General features: G+C 42.2%; 2 protein-coding genes across 6 annotated transcripts in view; one reads left to right on the forward strand and one right to left on the reverse strand.

Moving 5' to 3' along the window:
* LOC105927313 (EBF transcription factor 3) overlaps positions 1-2,252 on the forward strand; it is an 89,010-nt gene extending 86,758 nt beyond the window's left edge. For 3 of the 4 annotated variants that reach the window (XM_012863996.3, XM_012863999.3, XM_012863997.3), the window contains exon 16: positions 87-2,252. In XM_012863996.3, coding sequence (XP_012719450.1) covers positions 87-118 — 32 coding nt within the window. In that variant the 3' untranslated portion in view covers positions 119-2,252. The remainder of the gene's footprint in view (positions 1-86) is intronic. The other variant, XM_012864000.3, reaches the window with a different exon arrangement.
* mgmt (O-6-methylguanine-DNA methyltransferase) overlaps positions 1-17,227 on the reverse strand; it is a 303,909-nt gene that overhangs the window by 253,580 nt on the left and 33,102 nt on the right. The window contains exon 5 of one of the 2 annotated variants that reach the window (XM_012864004.3): positions 14,625-15,431. The exons of the other annotated variant lie outside the window; for it this stretch is intronic. Coding sequence (XP_012719458.1) covers positions 15,303-15,431 — 129 coding nt within the window. The 3' untranslated portion in view covers positions 14,625-15,302. Of the gene's footprint in view, positions 1-14,624; positions 15,432-17,227 lie in introns of those variants that run through there. 2 annotated transcript variants of the gene reach the window in all.

The following is a 17,227-nucleotide window of genomic DNA, read 5'->3' on the forward strand; positions in this document are numbered from 1 at the left end:
TTTCTAGATTTATAAATCCAAATGTGCTGTAGCCAAACCCAACTAATCTGCTCTCTTCTTCTTTCTTTATCCCCCCCCACCCTTAGCCATGTCCGGCCTGGTTGTCCCTCCAATGTAAATGCACTTTTGTCATCTTGAGCACCAGTGGACACACTACCACTTCACAGGACACTTCCCCCTCCCCGCCCCTCCCCTCCCCGAGCCCTCTTCCCAAGCACACTGCAAAATGCTGGTGCAATGTATAGTCAACTGCTCGTTCTGAAGAAAGAAAAAAAAAAAAACAAAGAAAGATTTTTTTCCCCCCCTTTTAAATGACTTTCAGAACCTGCAGAAAAAAGGATTTAACGATGAACAATATTTTGTTTTTGTTCTTCTGTGGGACTTTATTTTTCCTCACCCTCCCTACCCCACAATTTTATCAACCTTTGAAGAGGACGCAGGATGATGAAGGATTTATTTTGTATACCTGTCGAGTTGAGCTCCAGCCTCGGACAGCCACTCTCAGTACCGGAAGGGACTCTGTGGACTCACCGTCTGGTTGTAAAGTAAAAAAAAAACAAAACACTGATGTACAGTCCATTTGCCAACAAACTTGTTTGCCTCAGTTTTTTTCCTGTTTTGGTTCAACTCTCTTTTAATAGATTCACAACAGTTGTGCGTCTTTATAATGTGACTTTTGTACTTTTATGTGTGAGACGACGACACAGGGGCCAACACCGCTTGAATTTCAACTGGAAAAATATATGAAATATATAATTTTAGCGAAATGGATCTTAAAAGTACAACAAATAGGAAGCAAAAAAAAAAAACGGATATTCTTTTGTGAGTGGGGAGGGGATGGGTGGGCAATGTTGTTATCATGTTTTATTCCTGCATTTTAACTTAAATTTTGTAATTTATTGTAGCTAGAAATCATCTTCAAAAGTGAAAAAAAAAACAACCTCTGAGTCAACAAGCACACTGATGTGTACAAAAACACTGCTCTGTTGATGAATATGATGTACTTCCACGTCTAGAGCTTCCTTTTAAGCAAGTGTGTTTTGCCATGTTTTTTCAACTTTTTTGCTAGCACTGTATATTAATGCATTCCTAGGCTACTGTGAAGTCTGTTTCTTGTTGATGAGGAGCAGTCTCCTTTTGGCTCCAACTCCCTTATGTGTTTTATATGTGGTTAAAAAAAATTGTAGACTATTGTGATATTGCCAAACTTGTGCTAAATATTTATACATCTGTCTTTTTCATGTTCTTTTAGATCAACAAAAAGTAAAAAAAAAAACAAAAAAAAAAAATTAAATCCATGGAGAATGTAGGAGTATAGTAGGTCATTGTCATATTTCTGTTCAAATACACACTTGCGCTCACCGAAGGAAATTTTGTAACATATCAACTATAAATAATGTATTTATCTCTGAAATTTTGTATATTGCTTTTCATTATGTATGTATTAATCGTCATGCCCTTAATATAGTGATGCAGCACAGATAATTCAGCCAAGAACTGTTGCCTTCATTTGTTTTTCTTTTTTGTATTTGATGAAATGCAATGTGCATATATTTCATGTGTATCCTCGAAATCTTTGTGTTACACCGTCAAGACTCTCTGTCCATTTTTTTAAAAGGGAAGTCAAACTTCATTGTTTATTTTTATATTGATTTTAAATTATCTATACAGACCATTTTGGAGAAAACTTTGTTGGTTGTATTGTCAAATAAATTGTTTGTGACCCATATGATAGTTGTTAAGACCCAATAGAGACTAATGTGCATGAGGGACAACCTTGGAGATAAAAGAAAACACTCCATTTGTGGTTGTATTTGCTTTTCTTTTCTGTTTTGTAGAATGTATAGAAGTCATTTTTACTCACCACTTAAGACTCTGCCACATAGCTTACATGTGTTTACAGGGAAGACGGTTTAAAAATGTCGGCATTTGGAATGGAAACGGAAATGACTAAGTGATGTTTTATTAAAAATTTTCAGTAAAAAAAAACAAAACAAAACAAAACAAAAAAAACAACAACACAATAGCTCCTCAGCTGTGGACTTCTTCAGTTTTAAGCCCAGTTTGGATGGCAGTCAAACTGACAATCAGGAAACCAGAAAACAAACAAACAAACAAACAAAAGACAGTAGACGGCGTCTGAGGACGAACCTGTGATTCATCTGTAAGATGTAGTGTTTAGACGTTGCTATGGAGATAACTGTTTGAAACCTGTGGAAGAAGTGTAACATCCATAAAAAAGATGAAAACTGCTCTTTCCTCACATTCTTTCAGCAAAAGCGTTCTGACTTTGTTTCTAGTGCTGGTCTCTGTATGAGCACATCCTGCATCTGTGCTGCTTCAAAGGTTCATTGTAGTCATTTATAAAAAAAAAAGTGCAAGCTTTTTTTATTCAAAGCACCCCAAATGGGGCTCATTCAAATCCCTCATTTCATTGCATTAAGCCACCTAGTTAATAAAGAATCGATACATTGAAAGAGCAAGGTTATCCTTTGTCTATAAGGGCTGGTATCGTTTTGAACCTCTTATAGTTTGAGTGCTGAAAGGTGGGGTGTGGGGTGAGGGGGGGTGGGGGAGGGGAGGGGGTGTTCTGTGAAATCTATACTCATCAAGTGGGTCAAACGGGAGGATAGAAGTGTTTGAGGTAAGAACAGTGGTTCTCCTTAAAAACAACTGAGCATCTTATCTGGCATCCCGAGTGCTCGCGGAGCGCAGGTCACAAAATGTCAATTTCTCATCAAGGCGCCATTGTCCGAGGCCACGTCTGCCTTTAATGCGCAATTAAATGACAGCAACCTGAGTGGCAATCAGCATATCAGCGTCTTATTATGTCAGCCGGCATGCGCGGATCGCTGCGGCACAGGAGATCCTCCAGGAGCTGCTGATAGTGCAGAGGACAGATACACCGAAAGCAGCAATTTAATTTTCTGCAAGCTTCAAATAATTTCCCTGATAACCCCCCCGCGCATCTGATAACAATGGGCACACATCTGCTTCCTGACGCTGCAGTATCTGTTTCGGATACACAGGTTTGGATCTATAACAATGACTTCTGATTTGTTTTTCAGTGGCAAAAAAAAAAGACAAAAAAAAAACACAAACTTGAAAACCCTTCAATATTGTTCAATGACATAAAATGAAAGCTGTACAAAGCTTAAAGGTGTATTTTAGGGTTGTTGAAGAAAAGTTAAAGGCGGTAAGCATCTTACCTTCTGTAGATAACTCTGATGTCGTCTGTATTTGTATAAAACCAGATTACTTTTGTAGCATTGGGGGGGCGTTTTAGAGAGAAGCTGATCATGAGAATGGAGCTACATGTCTGATACGAAAGCAAAAACAATCCAGTGGTTTAACTGCAAGTTGTTTTCATTGTCATATTTTATATTATAATTGCACTGACTACTGTTACCAACAGCCAATATAAATCTGATTTAGATTTATAATCAAACATATTTTTGGATTTATTGAGCTTAGCCTCGGCCTCGGGAACAATCCTAGTTACTTCTGTGGGCCTGTTGGAAGATGTATCGCTCATCCCTGAACTGAGGTGTTTCCTGTTGATCTAACTGTCTAATACAAGTTAAAAAAAAAGTTTAAAAAAACAAGACGATATAATGCAGTTTACACAAACTCTAGTTTACTTTATCCTGACTTTTCTATCAGGTAGTTACTCAGATTGTTCCGCTCTCAGTCCGGGTTTCACTCAGGAAGGCCACCTATCTTAACCTGGCTCTGCCAGATAGATTTGCTCCGCATATCCATCTGGAAACCTTCCGTTGAAGTAATTTTGGGAAGGGGCGAAAATACTGGTTAGCTGATTGGCCTATGTTGGTGATAGACGGGCCAAATAAACCAATCAGATTCGTCGTCGCTCTGTTACGAGCGACGACGAAAACACAACCACAAGCCAAGCTACTCTTGCTGCTGCAGGTAAAGGCTCGTTAGCTCAGCAAAGAAATACTCTGTAATTCCGATAAAACTTGCTCGATAGCAACGCTAACGCTAGTTTCATCGGCTGAAGCCGCCATGTTCTTTAGACTGAACTGTCGCGCTTCCCGTTACGTCACACCTCAACCGCCTCAAAGCCAACGCTGATTGGACGTTCGTTTGGTGAACGGCTCCAAATTTTCTTTAACGGAGAGTATCCAGACTGATCTGCGAGGTGAAACCTTGAACACTCGCGAGATCAGGATGGTCTCACGAGGCTACACCTATCTACGTTTCCTGAGTAAATAATCGTTGGCTTCACTGTAAATATGCACCAAAAAAAAAAAAAAAACATGAGGAAAAAATGCATTTTTGCCTCAACATTAAGATCTTTTTGACAGTGGGCAGTGGAAGTCCAATTTGGTCTTTGCCACCCTTGGACTAACCCCGAGCTTCTGGTACCAACCACTCTGGATTTCTAAATGCCAAGAATGATCTACTGCAGCTTCAATATAAACACCTTACAACAATTTAACGGAACCTCACCCTAATATTCCCAAACTGTCCCCTTTAAAGACTAAAATCAGAGGTAAAAACAAATTATATATATATATATATATATATATATATATATATATATATATATATATATATATATATATATATATATATATGAAATGACAAGTTAGCTCAGTTGCTGGGCGCTTTTAAGACCTGTGAAGCCTGCCAGACAGGCTGGAGGTACAGTATATATAGTCTCAGCAGGTTTCTTTGTACCCAACAAACAGCCACTAGCTCTGCCACACCATTCAATCATCGTGAGAGCCTCTTTTATTGGAGAACTCTAATGGCCACCCTCCACCATGATCTTAATGTGTGCATTAAATATTTATAAATCCTGGGTCAATAATGCCCCATAACCAGAGCCTGACAGACCCCCACCGTACCATGTGGCTGCCTTGCTCTCAAACAGAGGCATGGGTCAGGGGGTCACACAATCAAAAGAAAGCAAGGCTTACCGTATCCATATGTTGCCACTCTTATCAAGACTTTCCTCAGTACTGGTTATCTGTCAAAGGAAAGAAATATTGAAAGCAATATCGATCTTAACTAGCCTTGTGTTGCCGAGGGCCACTCTTCAAACATCTGCTCGCGTATTGTTATATTTCAAAAAAAAAAAAAGGAGAGGGGGGGGGGGGAGTCGTTTCAGTAATAAAAGCCCGAGCTGTAATATTGAACATCTCTGTGTGACGCAGGCACCCTGAGCATGACTAATGACCGCGTTATTAAGAAGCATCGCTGGAGGTTTTTAAAGTGTCAAATATTTCTTCATCAGTGTCGGGTTAATTGCGCAGCCTGGCATCTACATGGGTGACTCACTTGCTTTTTTTGTTTGTTTTGTGTTGTTTTTTTTTTTTGTTTTTTTTTTAAAGATATGTGACCACATCCAGAATGTGCTCCTGAGCTGTTCAGGTGAAAGATTGCGCTCCGGTGATAGCGCGCACAAAAGAGCGACCGGACAATGAGCCAGTCAATGGAGAGATCCAGTTGAAAGCGCCACAATGGCCGTGCATGCTGGGAATTGGGCTGGATAATATAAAGGAATGAAACCTTCATTGAGGCCGTGGAGGACAAGCATTCAGAAAAGAGGTTTTGTTTGCTCTTTATCAACCTGCGCTTTCCCATGAGAAAAAACAATTCAAACTGACCTTAAAAAAAAAAAGAGACTATATATTACCTTGAGCATCTTCTCCCTATGTAAGTTGTATACTTAGAGGCGTTTGCATTCATGCTTAGGGGCATTATGTTGCTCAATATCGGGGCAGGTCATAAAACTAAGAGGTGGATGACGGTTTATCTTCTCTGCGCGGTGGGCAGTGCTGAGAAGTACTTTTTAAGGATTTGCTCTTTGACAGAGGGGATTTGTTTTAACCGCTGAGTGCAGGAAAATAAAAAAGTGGCTGCAACTCTCCTGTAGTTTATGCATGAGACCGAGAACACCTCGGAGAGTCATAAAAACTGTACGAGCTGAGACCGTAACTTAAAAACGAAGCAAATCCGACCTTTTTTGAACAATCCAGTATTTGAATCAAAATAAGACATGACCCCCCCCACCCCCTCCTCCATTTCTCCCCCTTTTTTTTTTTTTTTAAACAGTGCTACATTAGAGCAGCCTCCTGTCTGTGATTCTGTACATCAGATAAGACACCGCTCCCCTGCTACTGTACACTGGGAGTCAGCTTTGTAAGGAAAACTTGTGAAAAGTGGAAATCTTTTCAATCCTTGCAAAGATTTCCACTTCACTCGCTGCAGTCAAGAGGCAGGAGCAAAATATCCCAGTGCTTCAGCCGTCCATTAAACTTGTATTCACATGTCATTTGATACTTCATCAATGTTTCAGGGCATCTCAAACTGGGGGGGGGGGGGATTGTAGGATTTACCCTTGATGCAAATACAACGTTCACCATGTTTTCCCTTTTACTGTGCCCTGCTAAAGTGTTCCTACGCCTTGAACGTTTGCACATTTTGTAGCATAACACTGAACCTAATGTCTCTGCATTTTATTGGGATTTTATGTGATCAACCGCCATAAGGTTGGTTAAAAAGGTTTAGTTTTTTTTAACAAATAAAAATCAGAAACGGACAACTTGTATATGCGTTCAGCCACTTTTGCACCACCCGCTGCCGTAATTGTAGCTGCAGTTAATTTAATGTATGTCTATACCAACTTTGCACGTCTAGAGACTGGACGTTTGAGCTAATTATTTTTAGAAATTAGCTAAAGATCTGTCAGATTGGACAGATACCGCATGTGATCGCACGTTTACAAGTATTGCCCCTGATTTACAATCAGATTGCAGTCTAGGCCCTTTGAACACAGGCATATGCTTCCATCTAAAATATTGCATTGTAGCTCAGCCTCTATGGTTATGGTCACTGTTGGAAGGTGAGCCTCCACCACTTTCTCAAGTCGTTTGAAGCTTCTAACAGGTTTACTTCCATCACTGTCCTTTATTTAGCTTAAAGGGGACATATCATGCAAACGCCACTTTTTTAGCCCTCAAATTAAAATTAAAGTGTAACTTCAATTTATATCTTTTATATTCTTTTTGGGTCATATTTCTCAAGCCGTTTAGTTTTCTCTGTTTTTTGAACTATTACATCACAGTATTCGCTGCGGTGCTGCTAAACAAGGCCACAGACGTCGGGCTGACCAGTTTTGCGAATCCACTATTCTTATTTCTCAAAGCGATTTTGTAGTACAAGCTGAAGGATGCTGAAGCTGCAAATGGATAAGTCGTTGGTTGTTCATTACATCGTCCGCCAGCATAATACAGAAATGTTCAAACCCTGGGTGGAGTGGAACGCTCTGCAACCTGGAGGGGTGTGTGAAGTGCCTCCTCTAGATTTAAAGAGACAGTACCAAAAAGAGTTGATCTCCGACACACTTCAGAACAGGGACAAAAAGGGGGAACGTGAAGATAAATTAACGTGGAGATAAATTAACGAGGAATTTAGACCAAAGTATTGCAGCTCCACTTTATATTGACCACAACTGAATGATTTCAATGTGAAAAGGAAGAACTGAAAGGTGTGATATGTTCCATTTTACGCTAAACAGCATCGCTGTCACTGCTGAAGACAACCATCCAAACAGATGCTCCACCACCAAGTTTTTCCAATGGAGTTGGTATGTTCAGGGTCTTAGTTTTCTGCCACACAAAACGTTTTGCACGTTGGCAAAAAAACAAAACATAATTTCAACTGACTAGAGCGCCGTCTGGTACATGTTGGCTGAGTATTCAACATTCTTTCAATAATGTTGCCATAAAGGACAGTTTTGTGGAATATACAACTAATAGTTGCCCTGTCAACATATTTTGCCACCTGAGCTGCGGCTCTCTGCAGCTCCTCTAAGGTTAGAGTTGAGCCTCTGGGCTGCTTCTCTGATTAAAGCTATCCTGTCAGTGTTGCTGTGTCTTTGTAGATACGCAGGTCTTCCATACTCTTTTGAGTCTATGGACTGGACAGTATTCTGTGATGTGGTCAAAGCTTGGGGAGTTTAAAGTTTGTCAAATGTTATTTTTTTTTTCTAGCAAACACTGCAGGCTTCAACAAACAGCTGAATTCGTACCGGTTTGAAACAAACAGGTAAATCTATGTAGTAAATTACTTCTGAAGGCAGCTTCTTGCACAAGGTTTTATTTAGGGGTTATCAGTGTGAAGGAGACTGGATACATCCTCGAAGGACATTTTTCATATTTTTATTTTGCAAACCGCTGGAAACCCTATGTACCGTTTTCCTTCCAGTTCCCTATTATAACTACTTCGTGCTGGTCCATCACATAAAATAAAATAAAAAGCATACATCGGAGGTTATGGTTGTAACATGACAAACTGTGAAAAAGCTCATGGGTATTAATACTTTTGCAAGAGACTGCATATGAACTTCGCTTTGCCTAAAAATTACAGTGTGTGGACTTCTTGGCACAGGCATGCTGGGCTGCAGTGATAAAATAATATCACTTGAACTGTATTTTCTGCCACAGTCTCCAGCATATAGAGCTCCTTTCATACTAGTCCTGTGTAGTGCTTTGTCCGGTATAGTTCTGGATATGATATCATCTATTAATAATGTATTGGCAATGGATTACATAAAAAGGGAGCAGAAATAACATCCAATATTCATGCCCCCTGAGCTCGAGTGTGTCCAATCCGTTTGGCCCATAAAACCTTAGCCCCATTTCCATATCCGCTGTGGGTCACAACAGGTCTGCCGCACAAAGGCTCACAGAAAAGCTCAACTCAGGAAGAGGGCAGTAAAAATTGGGCGGATTTCTGAACCGTTATGAAAAAGCCCTCCGTTGGAGAAAGGAGAAAAAAAAAAGTGAAAAAGCCCTTTTCCGATTTCAGCGCCTGTGAAAAACCTGTTACAGTGTTTCCCTCTTTAATTGTGCCACTTGAGAAATTGACGTGCCTCTGAAACATGGCATGAATCTCGCAGTTATTGCAGTCCCCTTGGCAGGGAATGTTGATACAACATCTGCATGCTATAGAAAGTAATGGAAGTAGCAGAGGTGGCAGCTGCAACTCTACAGGAAGTGTGCCATTTTCAGGCAGCGCTGCTGTGAGAACCACTAACTGCCAGCCTGGTCGTGCAGGCAGCTCTGATTGCCAGGACACTATGACAAACACGCAGGGGCTGGGAGTGTTGCATCCTGGGGGATGACAGCTTCTGTTTGATTGTCAATAAGGCTCATTAGCAGAAAAAATGGAGAATGCGGAAAGAGATTAAATGACTTGCAACAGGGTCCCCCTCATGTTTCATTACAGTGGATTTATCAGACCCTTTATTTCATCAATTTCAGGAAAAAAAAAAAAAGGAACGTCTGCCGCACAATCCATTAATATCAATTTCTATACATACCCGATAAAGTGTGAGCTGTTTTACTGAATTCAGCCGCACCCAACAAAAACCTCCCTAGTGCAGCTCTCGTCTTAAGACCAGGCGGCGGATGTTTCCCTCCATCTTAGGGAGGGACGGCCAACAAAGCAGCGTGTAAGGGCCTTTCCCTGAAGAGTCCTTGTCACGCCGCGCCAAACCTCTGTGATTATCGTTGTTTTTGCAGAGAGTGTCCACGCCTGCCAATACCGCTGTTCCATAAATGAATTTGGCCCCTCGTCAACGAATTACCTAACACGCAGAACTGTGTATGTGTCACATCCAATTCCAACTCACCGGCTTTGGCGGTGTGTGTCAGCTGGAGGACTTAATCATCAATCGTCAATCATAATAAGCAAAACACATTGATAGGAGGTTGTTGTTGTTTTTTTTTTCCCCCACTCTCTTTTATTTCCTTTCCTACGTAGTTGAAGTGTAAAGGGAGAAGTTAAAGACGACCTTGTTAAAACGGGACCGCCATTTATATTCCTAATTTAGTGTATGGATTAATTAGAGTTGGCGAGCGAGCGTATCAGTTTCCATGTGGCGGGGCTTTGGCGTTATCAAATCATTACGCTCTTTCATAAGGGAACTCTGGAGTGATTTCTATCAGTCGTACGTTGATGTTTTTTGCTCAGAACCAGCTTTGCTCAAATTTAGGACCGTGCCTTTAATTAAATCTTAATTGGAGAGTTAATAAACAGGCCTTTTTAAGTATTGGGCACCAATCTATAACCTCAACTTCACACCATACAAAATTAATCATGTGAACTGTTATCAGGGCCATAAAGGGATACTTAGGAATCTTTCAAGTAAGGTACTGTTAAGATGCTATGAGTAGTTAATATCTTACCTGCGGTAGATATCTTGTCTTAGTGTCGTCGCTTTGTGTGAATCCAGATTAGTTGGTTTTCTACTTTTTTTAAAGACTAAAATAACAAAACACATCACACAGGTCTGAGTTTATGGGTTGGTTCTCGATTTTAAGGCAACCTTAAGCGTTTGAACTGTCATCCTGTTTGCATCAGGCGCTTACCGGTATTTACCTAGTCGCCAATGATTAGTTACGCCAAGAATGTTCAAAGGTGGTGCTGAATCCAACGCGCTAGTTCTTTGTATTTCCATCATCACAAACTCTGACTCTTTAACCAGTAAAAAAAAAAAAAAAAAAACTGGTTCTTTCTTAGCACCACTTGGAACTAGGCCAGATGAAAGCGCCACTTTAATCAGGAGCTTGGGGCGAGCTTACAGAGGCCAACAACCAATCAAAATCTTACGTCCGCCATGCTTAAAACTCCAGAGTTCGTTTTTTTTCGACTGCCAAATGAAAAGAGAAATCAATGAGCTTCAACATTAACATAGTTGGATTAGCACTGGAGCAACACGAGTTCACCGTCTCTGATCTTCCTGGTGTTGGTTTCATAGCGTCCGGTCATTCGTTGACAGGTTTAAGTAGGTCAATGCGATATTTTCAGCTGAATCTTTAAACGCCGTTTTCACTGTCCGGCTTTTTAATTCTGCCAGGGGGTGTTAGTGAAACCTGCTGTGAACGTGGTTAACCCCTGTTTCCCAGTGCTGCTGGTAGAGAAACAGGACTGTGAAACATTTCCAAACGCCATTTTAATAAAACAGCTTTAATAAACAAAGATGGCACGTTTAAGAGCATTTGTTTGCAGCCCAATCCTTATCGTTTCCGGTCAGAGTAACTACCTGATTTAAAAGTGGTGTAAAAGGACAACATTATATTGTTTATTACCTTTATTTATGACGTAAATAATCTTCAGCTTCTCTGTGAATTGCCACCAAATGCAGACATGACGACTTACTCCAGGATTAGTGTTGACATAAACTGCAATTTATTTGAAACGGGCAGTTGTTTTCAGATGGTAGACGTCCATTTGGGTCTCGACATCTCTTGCTGTGGGTCAAACTAATCTGGATTCAACCTGGACGAGACAAGCAGCGTTATCCGGCGCAAGTAAGATTTTAGCAGCTTGTAACCTTTTAACAGAAGCTCGCTTGAAAAACCCTAAAGTATCCTTTTAATGCAGCCACACATCCACATTACACGCTTACTGGCACGGCATATCTTTTGCACAAGGCAGAGGAATCTGGCTCATATTTTCCCTCGGCCTGATCCATTGCACTCCTCTCTCCGGTCATATAGATCGCAGTCTGCAGGGGCCAGAGGCGCTGACAGAGCCCAGATGCTCCCAGTCTGTCTGGGGGACTGGGGAGACTGGTGCCACGGGGTCCTGGAGCCTCTGAAGTGCCGCCCCTCCATCAACATGACCAAGGCTAGACCTGCACTTTCTCCAGGCCGAGACACTCTCCTTACCACGCTGACAACCCCGCTGCACAGTCGCAGATTGATACACGCACACTCAAAGGTAATCGCTCTCACGTAATGTACGGCCATTCGTCAGCCGTTCCTAATCAGGGAGCCAGAAACCGACGCTCGGGCTCTCGCTGACACAAGGTTACATATATGCTGCAAAAGTTGCCCGCTGCTTTTTTTTCTCATTTAATCTTTAACTAGCAGCTGTAGAGAGCAGTCTCTTTGTTCTCAAGAAACAAACGCTAAAAAAAAAAAAAAAAATGGGGGTGCACCATACGAATCCTACGTCCTCCTGCTTTCTCTCTCTCTCTCTCAAAACAACAAAAAAAGATCATTACAAGAGCATCAAAGTGTGCCATGTTTGAAACGACGGTTCCCTTTGTAGTGGCGGCGGAGCATGGAGTGTGTTGGTATTAGATGCTGCTGTGGCAGCTGTCGCGGCTGGCTGTGTGGTGCCTCGGTGTCAGGGCCTCAGAGAAAAGGCCGTCCCGGCAGACAGACAGAAGGGGGAGGAAACCCGATACGGCGGCCAGAAACCCAGTCTAATGTCGGCATATCCAGCTATCTATCCCCGTGTCTGTCTGTGTGTGGATTTTTGGAGGCTGCCTATCTGCGTGCTGGATACTCCTCTGGCTCCCCCAGCATCACCGCGGCGCTACCTGCAGCCGAGCTCAACGATGCACCACAAAGTTCTGACTTTATATATTTTAAGCGCGCAAACTTCTTCCGGAAGAACGACTATTTATGAAATCGGTAATGCTGCTGTGTCATTAATTCTGCAGGGGGGGGGGGCACTAAGCCTCGCTACTTGTTCCAAAGGGGGTGCAGGTTGTGATAACGGCAGAATTATGAGCCGACATGTATGAAGAGAAGAAGATGGAAGCGCAGAGTGTGTTTGTGTTTGATGTGGGGGCAGAAAATTGTTCTATAATGAGGAGGGGTGCCAGGATATGAGATGGGAAGCGGGGAGTTGGAGACAGGATATAAGTTATGAGAAGGAAACTAATGTTAGGAAATGCAGAGGCTGTTGTTGTTGTTGTCTCTGCCGCGGCTTGTATCAGCCAAAATGTACCTCGCCTGCTATTGGGGCTGTGATTAATACAGCCCGGCCGGGTCAGAACCCCGCGCCGATGCCACGGATGCCACCAACCGCATGCTCGCACTTTCAGGGGCTCAAAGAAGTGGGTGTCGCTTGTGCGTGCGTGTGTGTGAGAGCGAGATAAGAGTGCAAAAGAAAGAGAGAAAAACACGCACGCGTGTGTGTGTGCGCGCGTGTGTGTGTGAGGGGGTTAATAAATGTTGAATCAAACGCCGCACGAGACACTCACACTCCTTAAGGGTTGCCCATTAGCGGTGTGTGGGTGCATGGGGAGTTTATCAGTGTCTGGGTGATTTATGAAGTCAGACTCAATATCATCCACTTCACCCACACACATATGGACATACACATGTGCACACACCAGCATGCATGGCCACGTTCTCACGCGCCCGCGTGCACAACAGTCCCCCCCTCCCCTCCCCCCTCCACCTCCACCCCACGCGTGCGTGCACGCGCATGCACTCGAGCAGTCTCTTTATGAAACGGAGGCAGGTACGAGCGCAAAAATTCAAGGTTTCCCAGACATTAAAAGTGCGGACGAGACCTCTTTAAATCCAATTCCTTTTTATCGCTGAACCCGTATGATATAAAGGTGGTGGAGATATGTCAAAACAAACCAAACACTGCTATGCCACATCCATTACCAGCGCAAAAAATATTTAAATAAAAATATATGTAAAGATGCATAAAAGTGGATTTAATGATGTAATTATTTTTAGAGAGACTCTTCGGGTACCTACGTAAATTACAGAGCCAATTACTGGCAGCATATTTGACGCTTTGATGCTGGACTTGTTATCAAACATCAACCGTACCACTCTAAAGACTTCAGTCGCTCTGGTTGCTAAATTCATGGCATTCCATAGAATTTACTTGGCCACTAGCAAAAAAAAAAAAAAAAAAAAGGAGGGTGCTTACAGTGCACTTCAGAGTGCGCCTGGCTTAAATGGGACCCCTTGTGGCTGTGTCACAGCTCCCTTCGTTAGGGGGCTGACTGTAGCCTGTAGTCACCACAGGCATCATTAGCCCTCTGTGAAACCATAGACTGAGTCTCATTCTTCATCTGCCTGTCTGCTGCCTCAACATTTACGCTGCGATGCTGCTCCAATGGCAGAATAACTGAGTCCGGCGAGCGCAGCGAGACAGTCGCCTGCGAGCCGGGGCGGATAAGAAGATTCAAAAAATGCAGCAAAGTTCAAATATATTCAGCAGGCGGGCCACTTCGAATTGGTTCTGCAAAAGGTTAGAGCCTGGGTTATTTTTGGAGGGTGCATTATTAGGCTACCTGGGCTGAAAGGAAGAGGAATAACTATGAGCAAGCTGGGGTCACTTTGGAGCAGAAGACAGTGAGGCGAATCAGGAATTCAGGCTGGAAACGTAACAACAGATCAATGTGAGAAAAACAGCGAAAGTAAAAGTTCAAGGCACATTCAGGTAAAACAACTGCTTCCTCTAAACATGCGCATCACCACATGCTCTTCTTAGAGGGGAGGGGAAAAAAATAAAATAAAATAATTTACCCAACAGGGATTAAACAGGGTTGTGATGTTAATAAAATAACACATAAACATTTAAATTACAGATTAAATGCTGCCGGATGAATTCAAGGTTGAAATGTTGATTTTTCCGTTTCCCGTTCTGTACTGCCCTCTAATGGAAAAGCCCACTCAGAAATAAAAGAAGGAGCTCTGACAAGTCAGACAGCGCGGGAAGAAAAAGACACACGGCATAATTAATAACGAGCCGAACTGAGAGCAATTCAGAAGGAACCACCGGCTAAATTAAACCGAGTCAAATGACTGAAAAGAGCAGATTTGTCATTTTGAAACGTGTTTATTTAAACATGTCTAAACGTGAGAAGAGTACAGCATATGAGGCATCTCCACTCTAGGTGGATTATAAGGCGAGAGCAAACAATGAGATCTAAATGAAGACAAAACAAATGCTCCACTACAAAGCTTTGTAGCCATAAAATTCAGAGCCTTTATCACTGGATGTTGAACAAAGCATTCACTTGGCAGGAAATTAAAAAACCAACGAGAGGTACAAAGACTAATTCTGCTAAGGAGGAAAAAAAACAACAACAACAACAACAATGCAAGAGACATATTTTTAAGGGAATAATAACGCTTTAGAAAAACCATTCCAGCACTATCTGGCAAACGCAACGAGGACCCACGGGAGCATATGTTTGTAATTCCTACTGTTCTCTGTTTAAGTTATTTTTGCTACAATCTAATTCTGCAACAACTCTGTATCGCATTAACGATGCAGCATCTCTATTCTTAGATAAATAAAAAAAAAAAAAAAAAAGAGAAAGAAAGAAAGTACTACGGTGAACATTTCCAAGTAAATCCAGTTGTTCCACAGTTATGTGCCAAGATGCCTAACTTTATAGCCTTGTTTTGTGTTCTTAAATAGCAGCCGTGTGTGTGTGTGTGTGTGTGTGTGTGTGTGTGTGCGCTGAATGAAGGACAGTCGAGGTCTGTCATGCTTCAGCCTTCCCCTCTCTGCCTCTCATGGGTGAGCAGCCATTGTTTGAGGTGGTCGCCCCTGCCGCTCATGTACGGCCCACTCTGTCCAGAGCTGGAAATGACTCGGTGACAAGGAATGAGGAGAGGAACCTGGCACAGACGGACAGGGAAAAGGATGATGCTCGGAGGGAATAGCCGTGTGTTGTTGTTTCTTTTTTTTTTTTTTTCTCTTTCTTTCATACATTTTGCAACACTTCTTCATGCAAAAGCAACTTTTAAACGTTGGAGTTTGACTTTCTTTCAATCTGTGATTTTTTTTTTATTTTCAATTATGAACAAAAGTGAGCTGCATAAACATGTTTTCACCTATGTAAAAAAAAAATATATATATATATATATAAATATATATATATAACTACAGATTCCAGGTTTTTGAGTCACAATTTAGCCTTTACTGTCGCAGCAAGTCAAAAGTTTAGGCTTTTGACAGCAGGAAGGCGACGCGATTGAAAGAATTTTGTGACTTACAAAGTACCCAACGCAGACGGTCTGAACTGCACCTTTCTGATTTATTCTTCACCTTTCATGTTCTTGCACCACAAAGTGCCACGCCAGAGCCATTGATCCTGGCCCAATCCACATTCAGGGTGATAGCTCAGTCTAAGGGTATAAATGTTTTTTTTTTTTTTTTTTTTTTTTTTTTTACTCTTTAATAGTGAAAAGCAAAGAAGCAATCAAAAATTAATGGGCAAAAACACCAGCAGGATGAATATTCAATCGAGAGGGTGTCAACATTAAGATCTGATAACCCTGTGATCATTAAAAAGAGGAAGTCGGTGGAGCGTTTATTCTTGTTGCAGACGACTGCCAGGGGGGGTCCCGAGTTCTTTGTAAACTAAATGGCTAGAGAAAGATTAAACAAGCACGCCTAAAAGACTTCCATCATTGTGAATTCGGAACAAGGAAAGTGGTAATAGTTGGAGCGAACCTCTGGATCCGTCTCCTCTTTCAAAACACTGTAAGTGCCGTCCTCGTTTCTGTTGGAGCTGCACGAAGAGGAAAAACATCCCCAAATCACTGCTGCACAGTGGCTGCATCCCTCTAATTTAACAGAGCTGTGCACTGAATTGATGGTTCCCCTCCCAGCCCCTTCATACGAAAAGTTGGACAAGCCGTGTGTTTCAGTTAAAATCCATCATTAAACCCTCTTCCATATCAACAGCAATAAAACTTTCTGAGCCCCAGATTAACCTTGCAGACAGAGAAATACTGCTCGCGCGTTCGGATCAATACTGTTCCCCGGGTTTGGAGGGAGAGCGGGGGTACCCTCAAGGCCTTCGGATCTGCCTCTTCACATAGGGGGGAAAAAGAGCACTACACCAGGCTTATCAATACTCAAATCCTGGTGAAGAAGTGCCACAGAGAGGCGAGGATCGATTGAGCACACTGAGCTTTTCACAGCTGAAGCCCGAGTGGAGCAGTGCTACTGACAAGTAATTGACACTGACAATCTGACTCTGGATCTGAATCAGGAGCTAAGGGCTCAGGCTTCCAGCCTCCCTGGCGAAAGGGAAGAAATGTCTGTAAAACATGAAGCTGAGCACTATTATACAGCTATATAACAGCGTAGCCACTGGCTAATGCAAAGCGTAAAGTATGGGGAGAATTTCATGCATGCGTCTCAGGAGCCCAAACGTGCGCAGTTATCCCTAATTCTGAGAGAAAGCTGCAGATTTTTTTTTTAATCCGTTTTTGTGCAAATTTAAAAAAAAAAAAAAACAGCAGCGGAGGAAGAAACGGTGCATTGAGGCGAAGACTTTGGACGGGGTATTTTATGGAACATATAAGGAGATAACACGAGGAGGGCTCTCTGCCTTCGCCGAGCACGCCGGTGGTGCCCACAGCGCTACATGGGCAGAGTTAAACAGGCTTTGATCAAAGGGTCT

The sequence above is a fragment of the Fundulus heteroclitus genome, chromosome 22, assembly GCF_011125445.2.
Source record: "Fundulus heteroclitus isolate FHET01 chromosome 22, MU-UCD_Fhet_4.1, whole genome shotgun sequence".
In the NCBI taxonomy this organism is placed as follows: domain Eukaryota; kingdom Metazoa; phylum Chordata; class Actinopteri; order Cyprinodontiformes; family Fundulidae; genus Fundulus; species Fundulus heteroclitus.